General features: G+C 37.1%; 1 protein-coding gene across 1 annotated transcript in view; it reads left to right on the plus strand.

Moving 5' to 3' along the window:
- Nucleotides 1-243: 243 nt before the first annotated feature.
- Nucleotides 244-18,010, plus strand: part of LRBA (LPS responsive beige-like anchor protein) — a 4,045,850-nt gene continuing 4,028,083 nt past the window's right edge. Inside the window, exon 1 of the mRNA XM_044063433.1 lies at nt 244-1,132. Coding sequence (XP_043919368.1) covers nt 935-1,132 — 198 coding nt within the window. The 5' untranslated portion in view covers nt 244-934. The remainder of the gene's footprint in view (nt 1,133-18,010) is intronic.

Genomic DNA, 18,010 nt, shown 5'->3' on the forward strand with positions numbered 1-18,010 from the left:
ACATGTTTTCTAGTTGGAAGTCTAGAAGGGTACATTTAAGGACAGTTATGATTAGCTGTTTGCTGAAAATAAAATCAGTAGGTTTTAATGACCAAATACATTCAATTAAATAAGAAACCTGACTTTCGTCTTCCTGTCCTGTAGATGTCATCATTGTATACTTGCAACAAATCTCTAAGCGCCTTTCCTCATAGGAACTGTCTTTGTTTTTGTGTCATTTCTAGAGACAAGAACAGCTCAAAGTGATTACTTGCATATCCTTCTCATACCTTCCCAACATCTGATTGCGCACTTTGTTTCTCGAGTGCCTACCTGAACTACACCTGGATACACCTGAGAGGGTGCCCAATCCGGAACTTCCGCGCAGGCGCATGACGCACCAGTGAGGGCAGTGCTGTCATGGCGGAGTGGAGCTGCAGTTTGAGGTGAAGCAGGAAGAGATGGGGAGAAAAGGATATTAAAAGTCGATTTGGATTTCTGTTATAGTGTACGCTTCTGTGGGACCAACATGGTTCTTCTTTAGGCAGCATTATTAGGAAAGTTGGCTTGTCACTATACCCTTGTCTTTGTGTCTCGCTTCTGAGGAGTTGCATTCACCTGTGAGTAATAGCCGTGGGCACCTTCTGTCAACACTGGAAGAAGGAAACTGAAGAAGAATACAGGAGTTTGGCAATTCAAAAATAGAGCACTGAATTGGTTCTGATCTGTTATTTTCAGATGGAGGGCATGTGAACTGCTTATGGTGTTCTAACAGTATAGATAGCAGGATATAGTAATTAGGGCTTCACCTGCTGTTGGCGCGGTAACATCTGTGACTTAAAATTTAACTTGGAGAGGAAATATATTACTTTTGCTTGCTTGCCCCTGTGGGATCTTAGAGGAGTTATAAGGATACTGTAGTTCCAGAAGATCTCTATTTTCAAGTACACTTGCAATGTCTACTGAGGACAAAAAATCGGTCCCGGTGAAGACGGCAGGTGACGGAGGGACTGGGTCTAAAGAAGTTGGTGGGATGTCCTTGAATCCTGCACTCCCTATACGGGGAATCAGAATGAAATTTGCGGTGCTGACGGGTTTGGTGGAAGTTGGGGAGGTTACAAATCGGGACATAGTAGAGACAGTTTTTAATCTGGTAAGTGAACTTTTAAGTTTACACAAAACAGAAGGCCTAGTGTATGTTTTGTGAAGTTCTGCATAAAGTGCCCAGTTGTAGTAAACATCTTCAGATGTGTGGATCACTTTTTTTGTTACCCTTTTTATTTTGTGTATGTACATTTTAAAACGGCAGTTATCTTTTTGTCACTTTTTAACAGTTGGAAGTAGGTATGTAGCATGTGCAACAGGTGTGTGAAGGTGAGTACTGACCTACTTAAGCTAAAACTCATTCATTTCATTCTAGGATTTATAGTCGTACATCGATTATTAACGAAGTATGTTTTATTGCAGTTACTTGACTAACTATACGCGTGTCGCTGTTACTCTAACGGTGATGATATTTTAGGGATTGGTTATGCATACATTTATGAGGCCAGCGTGTATTTCGAGCAAGAAATGGCTTTGCATCGATCATGCTGGAATCAAGTATTTCCTGTTACTTGTTGCCTTTTACGGTTAAAATGGTCACGGTTATACATTATTCGGCTTTCTACAGAATTTGTCTAACATCTTTTAATCTATCCCTTCTCCTCCCTTTTTCATTCATTCAGTAGTTTTGAATGTAGTTTATGCTCATAATGCAACCAACTTACATACTATTGTAACCAAATTAAGGATAAGAACAGTAGGGTGATGACGACAGAGACCTTTCTGGTGGTGATGGTTTTCAATGCAGATTCTGTGCATCTTGCTTCCTTTAGGCCTCTTTTACAGAGGTGCAGCGAGTAGTACAGCATGAACTTAAATGAATGTACTTCCTTACATTTTCACCATGCTTAGTGTTACAGTGTAGTGTGTTTTTTGTAGGTGTGTACAATATTTACATTTCAGTATAGTAGTTTTTAATGTGCAGTGGCTACTTATTTGAAAAAGATTTGAAGTTAGCATTCTGTCTAATTCAGGACTTTTGCAGCAGATAACGATAAATTATTCCTCTTGACAAAGGATATATTGCTCTTGCTTCTTCGGTAGTTCACATATAGCTGACATTTAGGACCCAGCCATTTTAAGCCTAGAACTTTGTGGTTAGATTATTTATTTTCTTTCCATAAAATCCAGCGTCATGGGTGGTTACTCAAGGCAAAAAAGTATACTAGATTTTATCCAAACTGGTTAGATGGTTTTGCCTTAGAGTTCTTAGTCTTACCTCTGATGTGGAACTTCTGAGTGTGTTGGCAAAGGTTCAACTGCCCTTGCAAACCAGTTTAAGCCTAGCCAGTTTCTCTTTTTGTGTTCAAAATAACTTATTCCATTTGGTTACCGATTGGCCTTGCTAATCTCATGGTCAATAATTATACTACGCTTAACAATAATAACTGTAATTATACCATGGATAATTTGAGGGACCTATGCATGGGATAAAACATTTAGGAACTTCCTCTGTTCATTAGTAGTATGGGGGCAGTCCTGGGGTAAATTTTCTGTTTCCTATTTATTGATCTAAGTTGTGCTTGAATGTGGACATGGATGAAATTTTGTTTTATGTGGATGGGGAGTCAGTTCTACAGCAGCGTTATCCTCTGCAAAAATATACCTGTGTCCCTCCAAACTGTTCTGTTGATGTTGCAGGAGAGGTTTAGACCCCTTGACCAAGTATCTCTGTCATTTGACTTTGTTAATGTGAAGTAAATCATCAGTAATGGGTCAGAAAATGCATTGTGTGCCAGAGACAGGTCACCTGTTAGCAGTTTGTAGAATACAGAGTATAATGGCAGGGCTTTGAGTTAGTCCATGTAAGACATGTTGTTTAGGCTTTGTATCCTTTTAGTAAGGTATTTCTGTGGGCATTCCAGTTGTTGCATGCATCTGTCTTGCCAGCCCGCATCATGACATGTTGGAAATAATTTGCTCACTTGTTGGGCATGACCAAGTATTTGAGTAAAGTTTATGTACGTGTAGTGTACTGGTATCAATTCTTCTTAATCCACACAGTAATAAAAAAACAACGGATGACACGGACACTAGAAACAAAACTAAAAAGATAACACAACACAGCTGACTGACACCAAATGTATAGCGTACAAAAAAAAAAAAAACGCCAAAAAGTTTTTGAGTTTAGCACTTTCAACCAGTTATTTCTGTTATACATTTGGTGTCAGTCCTTATCTTTGCCTTTAACAGTTTTTTAGTCTAGTTTCTAGTCTTGTTTTTTTGGCGTTGTGTACGTTAATTAAATCGTTGTAAGAAGAATTGTTTCCTTGTGGTCACTGGGTCGAGTGGCGCTTATTGGTGGAACCGAAGCTCTTTGGTACTGTTAATTTTTCATTTTTCTAGTGTACTGGTATGCTTTAGTCACTATCCGTTTGTTTTGGTATGATGCCTTTCAAGATCAAGGTGTGGCTTACTGCAAATACTTTAACTTCTATATGCTTTTCTTGTCTCAAAATGGATTTAAAGACATATGGGCAAACTGAGTTTTGTAGGGGCATGTATAAGATTGGTACCAACTAAGAATATGTGTAATTGAGTGTTTGATGTTAGACATTTTGTAAATTAGGACTCTTAAGGGCACATTTCCATGTCCATGGCATAAACCTCTCCATAACTGATTAAGTTCATTTGTTTTATTTCAGCTGAAAGCGCTCATCTGGTAATGTATTAAAAGTTTAACAGAACCTAGCTTGCCTCTTCATTTTTTTGTTTTGTTCTGTTTTTAACTGATGGTCTGGTTGGAGCATTCACACTTAGTGGCTTTTGTAAATGTTAGAGATGAGCATTTGCTATTGAGATTCTTGCATAATCATCCAAGTCACAAGAAGTTCTCCATCTTTTTGCAGCCATAATTAGACCAGTTATTGAGTACAATGTCTTCTTTGAGATGTACCTTTTTTTGGACGTATTAATTAACTGGAATGGTCCCAGAGGTTCCTAACCCGGAAGATAGTCTTACCCACCCAGGAAAGGCTTGATGCACTATTCTTTACTCTGTTTCTCATATACTGTTGCATGTGATTTTATGCTTTGCATGTCATGCCACTCCACCTCTATACTTTTATATGGCTATCATAAGATTTATATTATAACTTATAACTGTCCTCTGAACCTTAATATTCCACCCTTTTAACTACAATATTTAACATTTTCTACCCTACTGAATTCTTTCCCCAATTTCAGTTTCTTTGAATGTTTAATCCTTTATATTTATTTATTTGACAAGCCCCACTAATACACCTTTTCAAATGCAGGGCAGTATGTTCAGCATCAACTAAATGTGTAAGTGTCTTGAGTAATAAAATGTATTTCTTATGAATGTAAATTAGGAAATGTATGTGTAATTGTGAACGTGCTTGATTTGATATATGTTAGCATATATTACTGAATGTTTGTTAAACATGTTTGTAATATCTCAAAGCTGAAATCAACTGTTGGAAACTTAGGCCAAAGAGTCATTGAGGAAAGCTGCTTATCTAAAGTCAATATTCTAAATTGCATCAACCAACAAAGCTTAATTTAAACAAGTAGATACTCCTAGATAATCTAATATTTGGAATTCTAAATCTTTGGAATAACATTACATAGACTTTCCCCTGACTTATCAGATTTAGTTGCATTGAAATTGTTCCTATGGTTATGATAGAGGATGGTGGGATATTACAAGTAGTGTATAACATATTAAAAACATTTGTAGGGAAGAGTCATTTCAAATATAAACATAGCCTTTTACATGTTTCAGTATATAAATATTTTCGCTGATGGTATCCTTTTATTTCCTTTGTTCAGATTCAATTTTATTTAATTGTGCTTGGTGTATAGTTGTATTGTAAAATTGGTTGAATGTAAGTTCTATTTATATGTACAAGACAAGCTTCATTCCTCAGTGTTATTGATTTTTAAGTACAAAATCAGTCATTCTTAATGTTATTGTACTTGTATCGTTGGACAGACTTGGTAAACAAAAGTGCAGAGGTGAAAAAACAAGGATTCCACCCTTCACAAGTGAAATAGCTCCACCAACACTAGGAATTGCATCTCTATAAGCACATGGGTAAAATGCGCTGGAGTGACACATTTATTTATGGCCTTGTGCCTCTCCCACCTCTGAACAGAATTCCCCTGCACCTTAAACGAAGTAACATCCTGACATCTTTCAGATGTAAACTGAAAGCTTAGTGAGGAACATATACATTTGCTCTGTGGCTGACCTGCTTTGCCCTTCATGAGAGAGTGGGTGCAGCAGGAGGTTGGGTGTTGGCAAGGTACAAGTGTTGTTGTGCTTCGGTTGCCTTACTTTTCATATGACTTTGAGCTGTTCAGGGGGGCTGGGTGAGTATCTCTGAAGAGATTTAATTTTGACCTGAACTTTTCATTGGTGCGTCACAGTATTTTCTGTTTTCAGATAAGTGATTTCTTCCATATGAGTTGGGTGAGTCACAGCTAAAGTTCATTTGGTGCTGACATAAATATACAGATGTTGATTTTATTTTTTTTCTGGGTAGCCTGTGTCATCATTCAGACAGTGGTGAGAGTTTGGTGAAGGCAGTAAGAAATCAAAACATCCTGGGCTTTAGTGTAGTAGTCACAACAGGAGCCGGCCTTAGGTCAACTAGTGCCCTAGGCAAAAGGGCTCCACGACGCCCTCCCACCACCTGGTGCCCCCATCCTGGTCTACCTACAAATAAATACTAGAGAAGTACCCCTGCTAGAGCAGCGCCCTAGGCAGCCGCCTAGTTGGCCTATGCCTAAAGCCGGCTATGAGTCACAAGAGCAGGTTAGGAGATTTAGTACCTCCGAGTTGCAGCTGTCCATGTTGCACTGCATTGTCTGTGACGCATTAGGAAAATGCGCACCTGATGTAAGGTTAGGAGCTGTGGCTTTCTGATCTTTCAGCAATGAAGGCAAACGGGCACCTTGGTTAGCCACTGGGTGGTCTGTTGGACTAGCCTATCCTGTTTCAGGTAGTCAAGGATGGGTTGTTAAGAATGTAGCAGAAGCTTATACATGATGGTTTTTGAATTGTCATTACCTTGTGTGCCCAAGGATTTCTTTTAGCTGTCAGTTCATTGAGATGAAGCACAGTGATTTGAAGAGTAGTTGGCATGTATGTTTTTTTCCATAATAAATCTTTATTGTTATATACTTTTCATACAAAATTATAAAATACATACTACTAACTAACACTGTAACAATCACACCAAACAATATACAATATTTACAAGAATGCTTCCATATAAGACATTAGAAATATAAGAAAAACATAGGAATAATTAGTAAGTTTCCAATATTGAACAGTTTGATTAGACATTTCTCTCCAAATATAGCAATGATTATTACTACCTTCAATTCAAAAGTTTTATGCTAATATAATATTAAATATCTGTTCCCAAATTTTCGGATTATTGATAGCCTTACTATGTGAATTTAAAAGTAGTTTATGAACTAGTATATGTTTTGTCGCCAACACACTGAAGTTTTGCCATGATGTTTTAGTTGGGTGTAGCCAATTTGAAGCTATATAAAGCTTCATTAGAAAGAAAATATTAATATGAACTATACTCTGATCTGGTAAGTTCCTTTGGGGGAATATGCAAAATCATAAATTTCCAAGACCGTGTTGTACTTTGGTAGCCCACTTTCTGAAGTTGAATTTTAAGGGAATTCCACAGTTTGTATATACACTTACAGCTCCAGAACATATGAAGATCAGCTGGTTGAGTTTTGCAGTATGGACATGTTGGACATGTTGCAGAGTTTTTAGAATTATATTTATGCAGGGCAAGGCGTGTATAATGTGCATTATTCCAAATCATCAGCTGGGTATACAACAGTTTTTGAAGAGAAATAGATTTAATAGTCAATTCAATTGCCTTTAACATATTACTTTTATCTGTCAATAATATTTTCTCTTCCCAATAATTTGATAACAAAACTTTATTGATGGCTTTGGTTAACCACCCTGCAGAGTTTGAGTAAGGCTGTAGAGAACACAACAGTTCAAGTCATATTTGATTGCTTCTGACTCCTTTTTTGGTGATGCAGGGAACTGTTGGGAGTTCTTTTCAGAAGACTGTTTGCTATTCCATGAATTAAGTGTTCTGATGCAGATTTTGTGTAAAGGAGCGTTTGAATGGCATGAGGTTAAATAAGTTCATTGGTAGGCACTAGGCTAGCTGCCCTTGTGGGCAATTTTAAGTCTAGCCAATTTCCCTTTTAGCGGTGAGAAGCAAACCCTGTACATTGTCTGTGAGGTCAAGACGTGAACCATTATACCAACCCGAAATATTGTTGTACCAGGGAAATAAAACCCATGGGATAAAGTATATGAAAATTGAAAGCTTATTAATTGTCATTGCTGTAGGAAAACCTCAAATGTATACAGTGTAGAGGTTGAATGAGCACGTATTCACCTAACTCTAAACAGCAACACTCGCACTCTCCTACCATGTTGGGTATTGAACTTCCTATCTATTGAGGTTACACAATCTAGAGATTACTGTATTAATCACAATTGCCACAGAGAAACACTGTGTACCATTTTAAGTTATTTCCTCTGAGGTGAATTATCTTGTATGTTTGTGTTTATTGGAACTGGCATACATTTTTTTTCAGTTTGATGCTAATCTTTTAGTGCCATAATCCTGATGAGTACTGCATGTTGCTGTCCTTAAGAGAAATAAGATTTCTCTTAACTCGTTCATGGGGTAGACATATTGAAGGGTAGTTACAGATGTTGTGCAGTCTCTTTCAGTGTAGACCTTTGTGACCTGGATTATGGAACCTCATGATATGGAGGTAAAACTCCTTGGAATGTAGGATTATCATCTATGTTGAAATGAAGCATTGTGGTACAGTACTTTTTGATGTTGTAGCCTTGTGTTAGTAATGTGTGTCTGTGTTGCAGCTTTGTTGGATGAAGTCCGTCCTTCACTGACTGCTTTGTCTTGAATAGCTTAATCTGAGCTGTCATTCCTTTTTTCCTTTTGCCCCACTATCAAAGCAACTGTTTTGCTGTTGTGAAAAGTGGTATAGCAGTTTATTTTGCAGGTTTGCGGTTTTGATAAGTAGCTGTGGCTGCTGTTTTTTTTCCCTTTCTTTGATGTTGATGTCTACAGCTGTTGATTGTATGGGATGCACACTTTTTTAGTAAGAAACTGGTAATCTGGTGAGTGAAGTGGCATTACTGGACTGTGTATAATCGGGATGACTTTGGCGTGCACTTTAAGTTTTCATGGTTTGCTGTTAGACATCACAGCAAGAGGTTCCCCAGTTTGATTCTTGGCTGCAGTGCCTTCTGTGCAGAGTCTGTTTGTCCTCCCTGTTTGCGTTGGCTTCCTATGGGTGCTGTAGTTTTCTCCCCTATTCTGAAGACCTGCAGTAGGTGGATTGGCGACTCTAAATTGGCTGTAAGTGCGAGTGTGTGGTGCGGATGAATTACAGTGGCAGGGCTAGCCATCTTGTGGTGTAAACCTTGGCTGTAGATTGTCAATGTTGAAGTAACACCTTGACCCCATATGCAGAAATGAGGAAAAGGGGTTATGAATGGTATGACATATATCTGGGCTTCACGGGTTGTAGACCCAGAGGCTCCCTACACTTTGGAACAGAATCCCAGTCCATGTTAGGCAGAGCCCCTCACTAACTCTCTTCAAGAGAAATCTTGACGAGTGGATGGGAGATCGTAGGTTTACCCCGGGGGTCATCTCTGTGTCACTGCTAGACAGAGGCACAGTAAACTAAACCCTAAATGGGCGTAGTATTCTCATCCCAAGGGGTGGTGAAAGCCACACACACTCTGGCTAGGCTTATAAATGCCCTAGGGTGCAGAGCCTAGTATGAACCTATAAATAACAGACTAATGCTCCGTTATAGCAACTCTTTTTATACAAGGAACTTTACACTGATTGTGCTGTTTCTATAGGTTCATAGGCAAGTACTTGGCAATCGGTCTGCTAATCATCACAAGTCTACCAGAAAATAATCCATTCAAAATTTGCCTGTAGGTAGGCAAGACAAGATAGCTCACGAGAGAGTTTGAAGCTGCCCATCCAGTTATCTAGGTTTATCTCGAAGGTGGCAAGGATGGTGTTCTGCTTGGTATGTACTGACGTTTTGTTTCAGAGGCAAGGGGTACATCGAAATATGAATCATGTCAGTATGTCTTACCTTTTGATAAAGGTTTAGTTCTTCTTTTAACCTGGTATTTGAGGTGCCATTTTGCTCTGCAAAGGAGTAAAAGGCCAAAGAAAGTTTAATCTTTCATGGCTCAAAAGGCTAGGCAATCTTCACAGAGGAGTCCATAAGAGACTGAACACAAAGATAGGGTTGCCAACTCTATCCTGATAACCATGATTTTAAGGTCACTGATTTTATGAGTCTCTGAGGTGTCTCAAGTTGAGGGATTAGACAAATTGCATGCTAAAAGGTGTATTGTATTCAGCAATGTGTCTGAGGTACAAATAAGGAGAATTAAGAATCTGAAACAGAAGGCTATCCAAACTACTAAGGATGCACGATGACCGAACAATAAGGAATTGTCAACAAGAGTGACTAAGATCCCTTATGACTGTGACTGGAGGGGTGTGTCACCTGTATGAAATTCTAAAATATTTTGCTGACAAAAATGAACTATGCTACATTTTATATTTTATTTTGAGTTCATTGTCATTGCACCAGTTGTGAACATGGTCTAATCCATGTTGGAGCAGGTGTGAGTAAGTAGAAAATTGGATAATACCTAATTTACAGTCCTTAGCAAACCTTGATAATCCTATACCTAATTTACAGTCCTTGGCAAACCTTGATAATCCTATACCTAATTTACAGTCCTTGGCAAACCTTGATAATCCTATACCAGGAGTGTTCCCTGAAGGTCTGAGAAGTAGATGCCAAATAAGAGAGGTATCAACACACAGTCCCATGGTGCACCCTTGGTAACTTGCTTGCTTCCAGAAGTAGCACCTGCAACTTGAACCCCATGGGTTCTGTCCAAAGATCAGTTAGTTGTCCTGTGCACAACATAAGAATTTAAGATTTGCACATCTGTCAATAATGCCGGCATGAGGAATAGTGTCTAAGGCTTTAGTCTGCCCTAGATACCAAGGGAAGAGTATATTTAGTCTTGTCTTCAAAAGTAACTGTTTTCTTCTGATCCAAAGATCATTCAAATGCTCAATGTTTAACATCAACTAAACATGCAAGTATCTTCCATATTGTAATAGTTTTTTCTTCATGTGAATGTGTGAAACGTATGAACTGATTTTTAATCAAATTTAGGAAAATTGCTCAGGTTATGGGAGCCAAGATGCACTTTGGCTGCATACAGGGGGAAATTCACTGGATATGGTACATCTAGAATTAGTAAGGCTTTTGACTTTAGTCTTTGTCAAAATGCTAAGATGAATGTGAACCAAATTAGTTTTTGCTTAATAGAAGACAAAGGATGTTGTCAACTGAATTATTTTAGGCATGTGAGTGTGGTAACAAGAATACAGCTATAGGGAGGCAATAATTGTGTTCTGTTTAACATGCATTTGCTATATCTTTTGGAGTGGACCATGTAATCTTCTTAACTGGTGCTGATAAATATTTGTTCTATGCTAATAACTCCTTGGTGTCTGACCTAACCATGCTAGTTAAGGTAATGAGACTAGAGAATTTCAGAAAGTTTGTTGAGCCTTAATAATAGAGTGTAAAACTCCAGCTGCTTGATTTGATCAAGGTGCTTAGAATTGGGTTGTGTCTAGGGGTTTGAATTTCATTAAACTGTTGCAGAAACAGCTAGTTTATTAACAACATCTGCACCCCCATATCTTTCAGAATGCTTTTGAGAAACATGGTTGTATTTTTGTTTTACTCTTACGGATTCCTCCACTAAGCCTTACAGAAAAAAATTGCATTAACACGTACCTTTAAATATTGACTGGTATTTTTTGAAATGCTGTGTATAATAAACATTAGGTAATAACAGTAGTTTTTGTTTTAAATTTGTGGTGATCGAGTTAATGGGGGTTGACAACTGTTAATAATGGCAGATGGAGGTTCATCCCCTTAATATGGAGTCCTGGATTAGTGGAAATTGTTAATCAGGTGTCCATGTCCTGAATCTTATCTCTGAGTGGCTTGATCTTACTTTATTTTAGCTTTATTGACTATGTAAATTAACTGGTCCGAAGATTTGTTTTCGGACATGACCCCTGGCCCAGAGGTAATAAACAGAGAAAAGGCACATGACTATACAAAAAAGTATGTGCATAAAACATAATTGTGCAATTAAGTTACAAGAAAGCAAGAGTGTAGAAGAAAACTTTTTTAATAGTTGCAAGCAAAGACATCAGTAGTTACCTTATGGCAATTAAATAAAATAAAACAATGTTGCCGATCTCTGAAGTGTCCTGCTGCAACGTATCTGGTCAAGAAATTTGGACACACCACGAAGTTCAATTTCTTTTATTCAATACAAAATATATAAAAAGGATAAGCGCTTTCACGTGCTATAAGTGCACGCTTCATCAGATCTCAATAAATTCACAAACTGCTTGCTTTTTAAAACAGATCACAGCCTGTAGCAAAGCTTACCCAATTAAGACTCAATTGCCAGCATAGAATTAAAGGAAAAGAATGAATTCACATCTCCACTAACGGAACATAATTCATTGCTGCTTGTACAATCAATCAAATCTACATTCAATATATATTTAAAAAATTTTTTAAAGAAATTAAATAAAAATCTTAACTAAAAAATATAGCTTTTAGTCAATCATGTCATGAACAATGAATTATCATTTCTTAAAAATCACATTTCAAACTGATCGCAATATTTGTAAATATAACTCTAAGGTTATATCAAACTGGAAACGAGCAAACTTGTTTACTCAGAATAATATTTCATTATCATTTATGTACATATTGAATATTGCTTTTAATGAGAAATTTGTCAAACAGCTAAAACTTCAAACAACTACTACTTCAAAAAATTAACAATAAATAAACACTCAAGTTTTAAAAACTAATGTCAAACTATAAAGATCTAGTAGCATTATGTTCAAATCATACAAACTAAGTTCATGTTCAGATGAAATTATTCAACCTAAGTGACTAGCGATGTCAACGCTTCACAAAGGAAGCCATTCGTAACTATCATTAATTGATCAAGCAGAAATAAACAAAATAAAATAAAAATTAAAACTATTTTGTATCTGTCCATATAGACCAAGCATTAGTGTAAGCCCTTATCATGCTAGGTCTAGTGACTCAGTGTATTGAGTTGCGATATAAAAATGATCGCTCCCATTAGTTCTCCGTTCATATGGACTAACAACAGTCTCTGCAGTGTGAATCCACTATAATAGCTCAGAATCAAAGCTAGACTACCTATTCATCATGGAACTTGTTTAATGAGACAATGAAGTCACAGTTATAGATGATGTAGAGCAAAAATTATTTACTAAATAATCATCTTAATGCGTTTCAACAGTTCAAAATATATATTTGTGTAAGCTAATTATGCAATAATGTTAAACTGGAAAGATGACATAACAGCTATCCCTCTCTGTTAGGTGAATCTTTTGATTTTGGTAAACTAACAGAGAGGGATAGCTGTTATTTGGGAATTTTATTAGCCTGGTGCTTGATGTCAGAGTTTTATAGGCCTGGCCACTTTTATGAAGGGATGGAGATGATATTGTCTTGAAACACATGAAATACTAGTAATATGTCATCTTCCAGTTTTGAACATTATTGCATAATTAGCTTAAGGTTAACGGTTTACACAAATATATATATTTTTGAACTGTTGAAACGATGATTGGGGATGCAGATTTAGTAAATAATTTTTGCTCTCGACACATCTAATAAGAGCGTTTAGGTCAAGAAAAAGATTTAATAACTGTGACTTCATTGTCTCATTAAACAAGTTCCATGATGAATAGGTAGTCTAGCTTTGATTCTGAGCTATTATAGTGTAGATTCACACTGCAGAACCAAAACGTATTTTTATATTTTTATGCTCTGTGATACCAGCTTATATGTTTTGGTATATACGCTTACTGTGGTTAATAGTCCATATGAACGGAGAACTAATGGGAGCGATCTGATAAATCGCTAATGAATGTGACTTCATTGTCTCATTAAACAAGTTCCATGATGAATAGGTAGTCTAGCTTTGATTTTGAGCTATTATAGTGTAGATTCACACTGCAGAACCAAAATCACGTATTTTTATATTTTTTATGCTCTGTGGATACCAGCTTATATGTTTTGGTATATACGTTTACTGTTGTTAATAGTCCATATGAACGGAGAACTAATGGGAGCGATCTGAATTTTTATATCGCAACTCAATACACTGAGTCACTAGACCTAGCATGATAAGGGCTTACACTAATGCTTGGTCTATATGGACAGATACAAAATAGTTTTAATTTTTATTTTATTTTGTTTATTTCTGCTTGATCAATTAATGATAGTTACGAATGGCTTCCTTTGTGAAGCGTTGACATCGCTAGTCACTTAGGTTGAATAATTTCATCTGAACATGAACTTAGTTTGTATGATTTGAACATAATGCTACTAGATCTTTATAGTTTGACATTAGTTTTTAAAACTTGAGTGTTTATTTATTGTTAATTTTTTGAAGTAGTAGTTGTTTGAAGTTTTAGCTGTTTGACAAATTTCATTAAAAGCAATATTCAATATGTACATAAATGATAATGAAATATTATTCTGAGTAAACAAGTTTGCTCGTTTCCAGTTGATATAACCTTAGAGTTATATTTACAATATTATGCATCAGTTTGAAATGTGATTTTAAGAAATGATAATTCATTGTTCATGACATGATTGACTAAAAGCTATATTTTTTAGTTAAGATTTTTATTTAATTTCTTTAAAAAATTTTTTAAATATATATTGAATGTAGATTTGATTGATTGTACAAGCAGCAGTGAATTATGTTCCGCTAGTGGAGATGTGAATTCATTCTTTTCCTTTAATTCTATGCTGGCAATTGAGTCTTACAGGCTGTGATCTATTTTAAAAAGCAAGCAGTTTGTGAATTTATTGAGATCTGATGAAGCGTGCACTTATAGCACGTGAAAGCGCTTATCCTTTTTATATATTTTGTATTGAATAAAAGAAATTGAACTTCTCGTGGTGTGTCCAGCGGTTTTTACAGAATTTCTTATGGCAATTAAGATAAATCACATCATGGTGCATGTAGTACGCCTTAACATTTGTGCTGAGTTAGTCTAACCCCATTAGTGAATGTCATGGTCTTAACTATGGTAAAGTGATTACTCTTAGTGAAGAGCTGCTGTTTGTTTACAATATGATGGGATGAATTAATTAATTCTACCTTACAGCTATAGTCTATGTATGAATTGTATATTACTAGATATGTTTAAAGGTAGGTTAAATGTAGGTAAAAAGTAATAGCTGATCTGGTTCAGTGAAAAACTCACACTTTTTAAAAGCGCATCTTACTGAGATTATAAAGACTGTCAGGCTTAACCCATGTGCCTTGTACAGATTTAAGATCAATTGCCATATGTGTGCTGTCTGAGAGCAAATACTGCATATCTGTGACTGCTGTTTGTTTAAAACGTGTGTTTTTTTTTTTTTTTTTTTTTTTTTTTTTTGCTTTCAGCTAATTGCTATAACTGCATTTGATTTGCTTTTAGCCAGTTTGACCTTGCTTTGGTCCCGACATGCTACATTATATGTAGCAACTGAACACTGTGTATTCCATACTCAAGTTGTTTCTGAATTGATATAACCCTTCATCATCCCTTACTGGTCATCCTCTAGAATGTTCTTGGTTCAAAACTAGTTTTCGTGACTTTGCAAAAGAATGCTGCAAGTATTGCTGCTGGTCTTGCTGTTGTGCTGGGTTGTGCACTTATGATGTTTTTATAATAGTTCTGCTTGTTTTCTCCTGGCTCTATTTTTGCTGTGTTGCACATTTGCCCTACATGCACGATTATGCTGGCCTGCACTACATAGCTGCTAATAACCGGTGTAAGTTTCCTAAGCTACCCAAAGAATCTAAAAGCTGTCTTAATCACATACGTCTGTAAAAGACTAAGTAGATTATCTCTGCCTGGTCTTCAATGCTGCAGATGACCCTGTCCTGCTTCACCTCCTTCATGCTAGTAAAACACTCACTCTGGGGACTTAAACCTACATTATATTGTGACTGGGACCTGTTGTCAAGATCTCTCTCTCTCAAATGATACCGTACCTTTGAAATAAGCTCTAATGTCATGTTGAAGAAAGCAGCACCCTCTCTGTCTCTATGTTGATGGGGAAACAGTAAATGTGTCCTGGGTGTAACCCCTTAGTCCATTAGGGTTGGGAGAAGTTGGTAAACTGTAATTGCTAGGCTATTAATGTTTTTTTTTCTTTTAAGATTGCCTAGTATACATGTATGAACATATGCTTTATTTCAGTAGGGTTCTTGCAGCCAAAATGCAGCATGTGGTCAAGAGACTGGCAGAAAGTTGTACAAAATATTTTTGGGGTTTGAGTTGTCAGTCTGTAATGGACCGTAACCTCATGGCCCCAGTGTTGTGCAACATGATCCTTAGGTGGTCTTGGTCAGTGCTCTTGACTTTGACAACTTTTGCAAAGGATACCAAAGCAGCCTTCTTGGACTGGTAGTTTAAAGGCCACCTGTTTGCTTTTTCGTGAAAGAAAACATCTAAAGAGAATGAAAGAAAAGGAGCAGACCCTTGTTCCCGCTGAAGCAGGAGTCCATCTTCTGCAGTTTGTCATAAGCTGGTAGACGGAGCTGGTGCTTATTGGGGTTCTAATGCATCTTGCAGCTCCATTGAGAAGGGTTGGCTAGTTTCTGACAACCTTCCCCCATCTGAGGTGTAGTGTAGTAGTTAGACTTGGGCTTGGGGTCCTTTAGAGGATTTAGGGTGGCATCCATTGTAGTTGTGAAAGAGTTACTGCCAGCACAGCTAGCTGGAACTTTGTAAACAATTATGTCATTGGTGAATATCAAAATGATTTATATAATATGCTTGTGGTACAAATGTATTAACTGTGTTGTGTATATCAAACTGGTTTGTACAGACATGTGTTGAAAAGGTATTTTATGAAGTGTTTGTTTTTTGAAGTGCATCCACAGTGTGCCCTCCTGGAAAAAAACAGAAATGTACATACACTGTTGTAAATGTGTATATTAGCAGTGGAAACTGGAATACAGTAGGGTAACTTCATTTCAGCAAATTTTAGGAAAATAGCTAAAATTAAATTACTTTATAGGCTACAGAATAAAATATAGTAGCTTTCCTTTTCTTTTTGCTAAGAAGCTTTCTGTATTGTCTTTACGGTGAATTATTAGTCTTGAAAGCATGAAAGGAATGCAATTTTTTTATGACTTCCAGCATCTGCCAAAGATCTGAGGTCTATGTAATTTTGCAGGTCGATGCTAAATACTGTCAGCTTTCAGCAGCAGGGAGTTCATCTGGGAATTGGAGTCTGATGACAACGAAGTCATGTCATTCTGCAAGATATCCCAACAGTAATATTTGAGAGATTAATTTGAGAAGTCTTAGTTTTTAGTAGCATTCTGTATTTTGTCTTGGACCCGAGAACAACTAGAAGATCATTCATCATGCCTGCTTTGCATTATTAGTAAGTTCTTAGGTTATAGTAATTCTCTTTAGATTCAGCCAGGAATGTAGGGAAGCTTAGTTTAGATATTTTTCATTATTTATTTGAGACTGTCCTGTGGTGTTTTAAGTATTTCCTGTATCTTTGAACTCTTGTCACTCTGAATGTATATTTAGTGTTGTCTTGGTTTTTTTTTTTTTTTTTATTATTATTGAATGTATTAAAACCTTTCATTGTGACTGCTCTGTGTAGAGATATTTAAGTTTTGAGAGTACTTGCATATTTGGTGACACAGTGTGGGCCACTCCTAATAGCGCTGCTCTTGGTCAAACTACCATTTGTGTTAGTATTAATAGTACACAATAAGATTGGACACCCTTTAAGGGCCTTTAGCTGATATGGAGTGACTGGTGGCAGTAATAACTTCCTTATTTTCTGGACAAATGGGGGAATAGATAGTAAAACTGTGCCAGCTTTTCCCAGGTGTGTGTGTGTGTGTGTGTAAAGGAAACCTCAGTGTGTGTGTGTGTGCGTTAGCTACTTGGGCAGGGGGACACAACACTGTTTGGACAGAGAGGGTGCTAGGGGTCTTGGCTTGGTCACTCTGCTGAGAGCTCAACTCTATAGCTGTGCCAGTGGGGAACCCTATTGGGGATCTGGAGGAAGAGTGAGAAACCAGCCCCAGACTGACTGTGGTCTCAGTGTTGCACTTGATGCAGAGAGCTGCATCTGGAAATACTGTGTCTATCTGTCCATCCGTCTGTGTGTTTGCTTGTCATCCTCCCCAGTGTACATTCTCCACTAGTGCCAGTGGTGAGGATTGAGGCTCCTTTATTACTCGTCTAGTGGTGGGTCATTAGAGTAGTCATTGTGGATTGCAGCAGCTCTGATTTCACTTACTGATTGCTTGTCTTTAGAAATTTTCTTTTTTGGGGGGGTAAGGGTAAGGGGCTGGTTCTACTTATGTGGCACAGCATAGCTCAAGAATGGTCTATACACATTCATTCCAAACAGTCTTTTCACATGGTTTATCGTCATTTTTTTGTGATATGGTGTTTGGATGGGTTTACTATTGAAAATACGAACGGCACTTGGGCGACAGTCGGATAGTCGAACGTATAAGGTCGTAAACAAGGATGTCGAAGACAAAATCACTCTAGGAACGGTTTTAACATGGGTCTAGGTAGGGAAGATGTTTGTAGTAGGGAATAATACTGAACACCTACCTTGACCCATGTTAAAACCGTTCCTAGATTGATTATTTTGTCTTTGACATCCTTGTTTATGACCTTATATGTTC

This window comes from Protopterus annectens, chromosome 2.part1 (genome assembly GCF_019279795.1).
Source record: "Protopterus annectens isolate FY-2018-M chromosome 2.part1, PAN1.0, whole genome shotgun sequence".
Classification (NCBI taxonomy): domain Eukaryota; kingdom Metazoa; phylum Chordata; order Ceratodontiformes; family Protopteridae; genus Protopterus; species Protopterus annectens.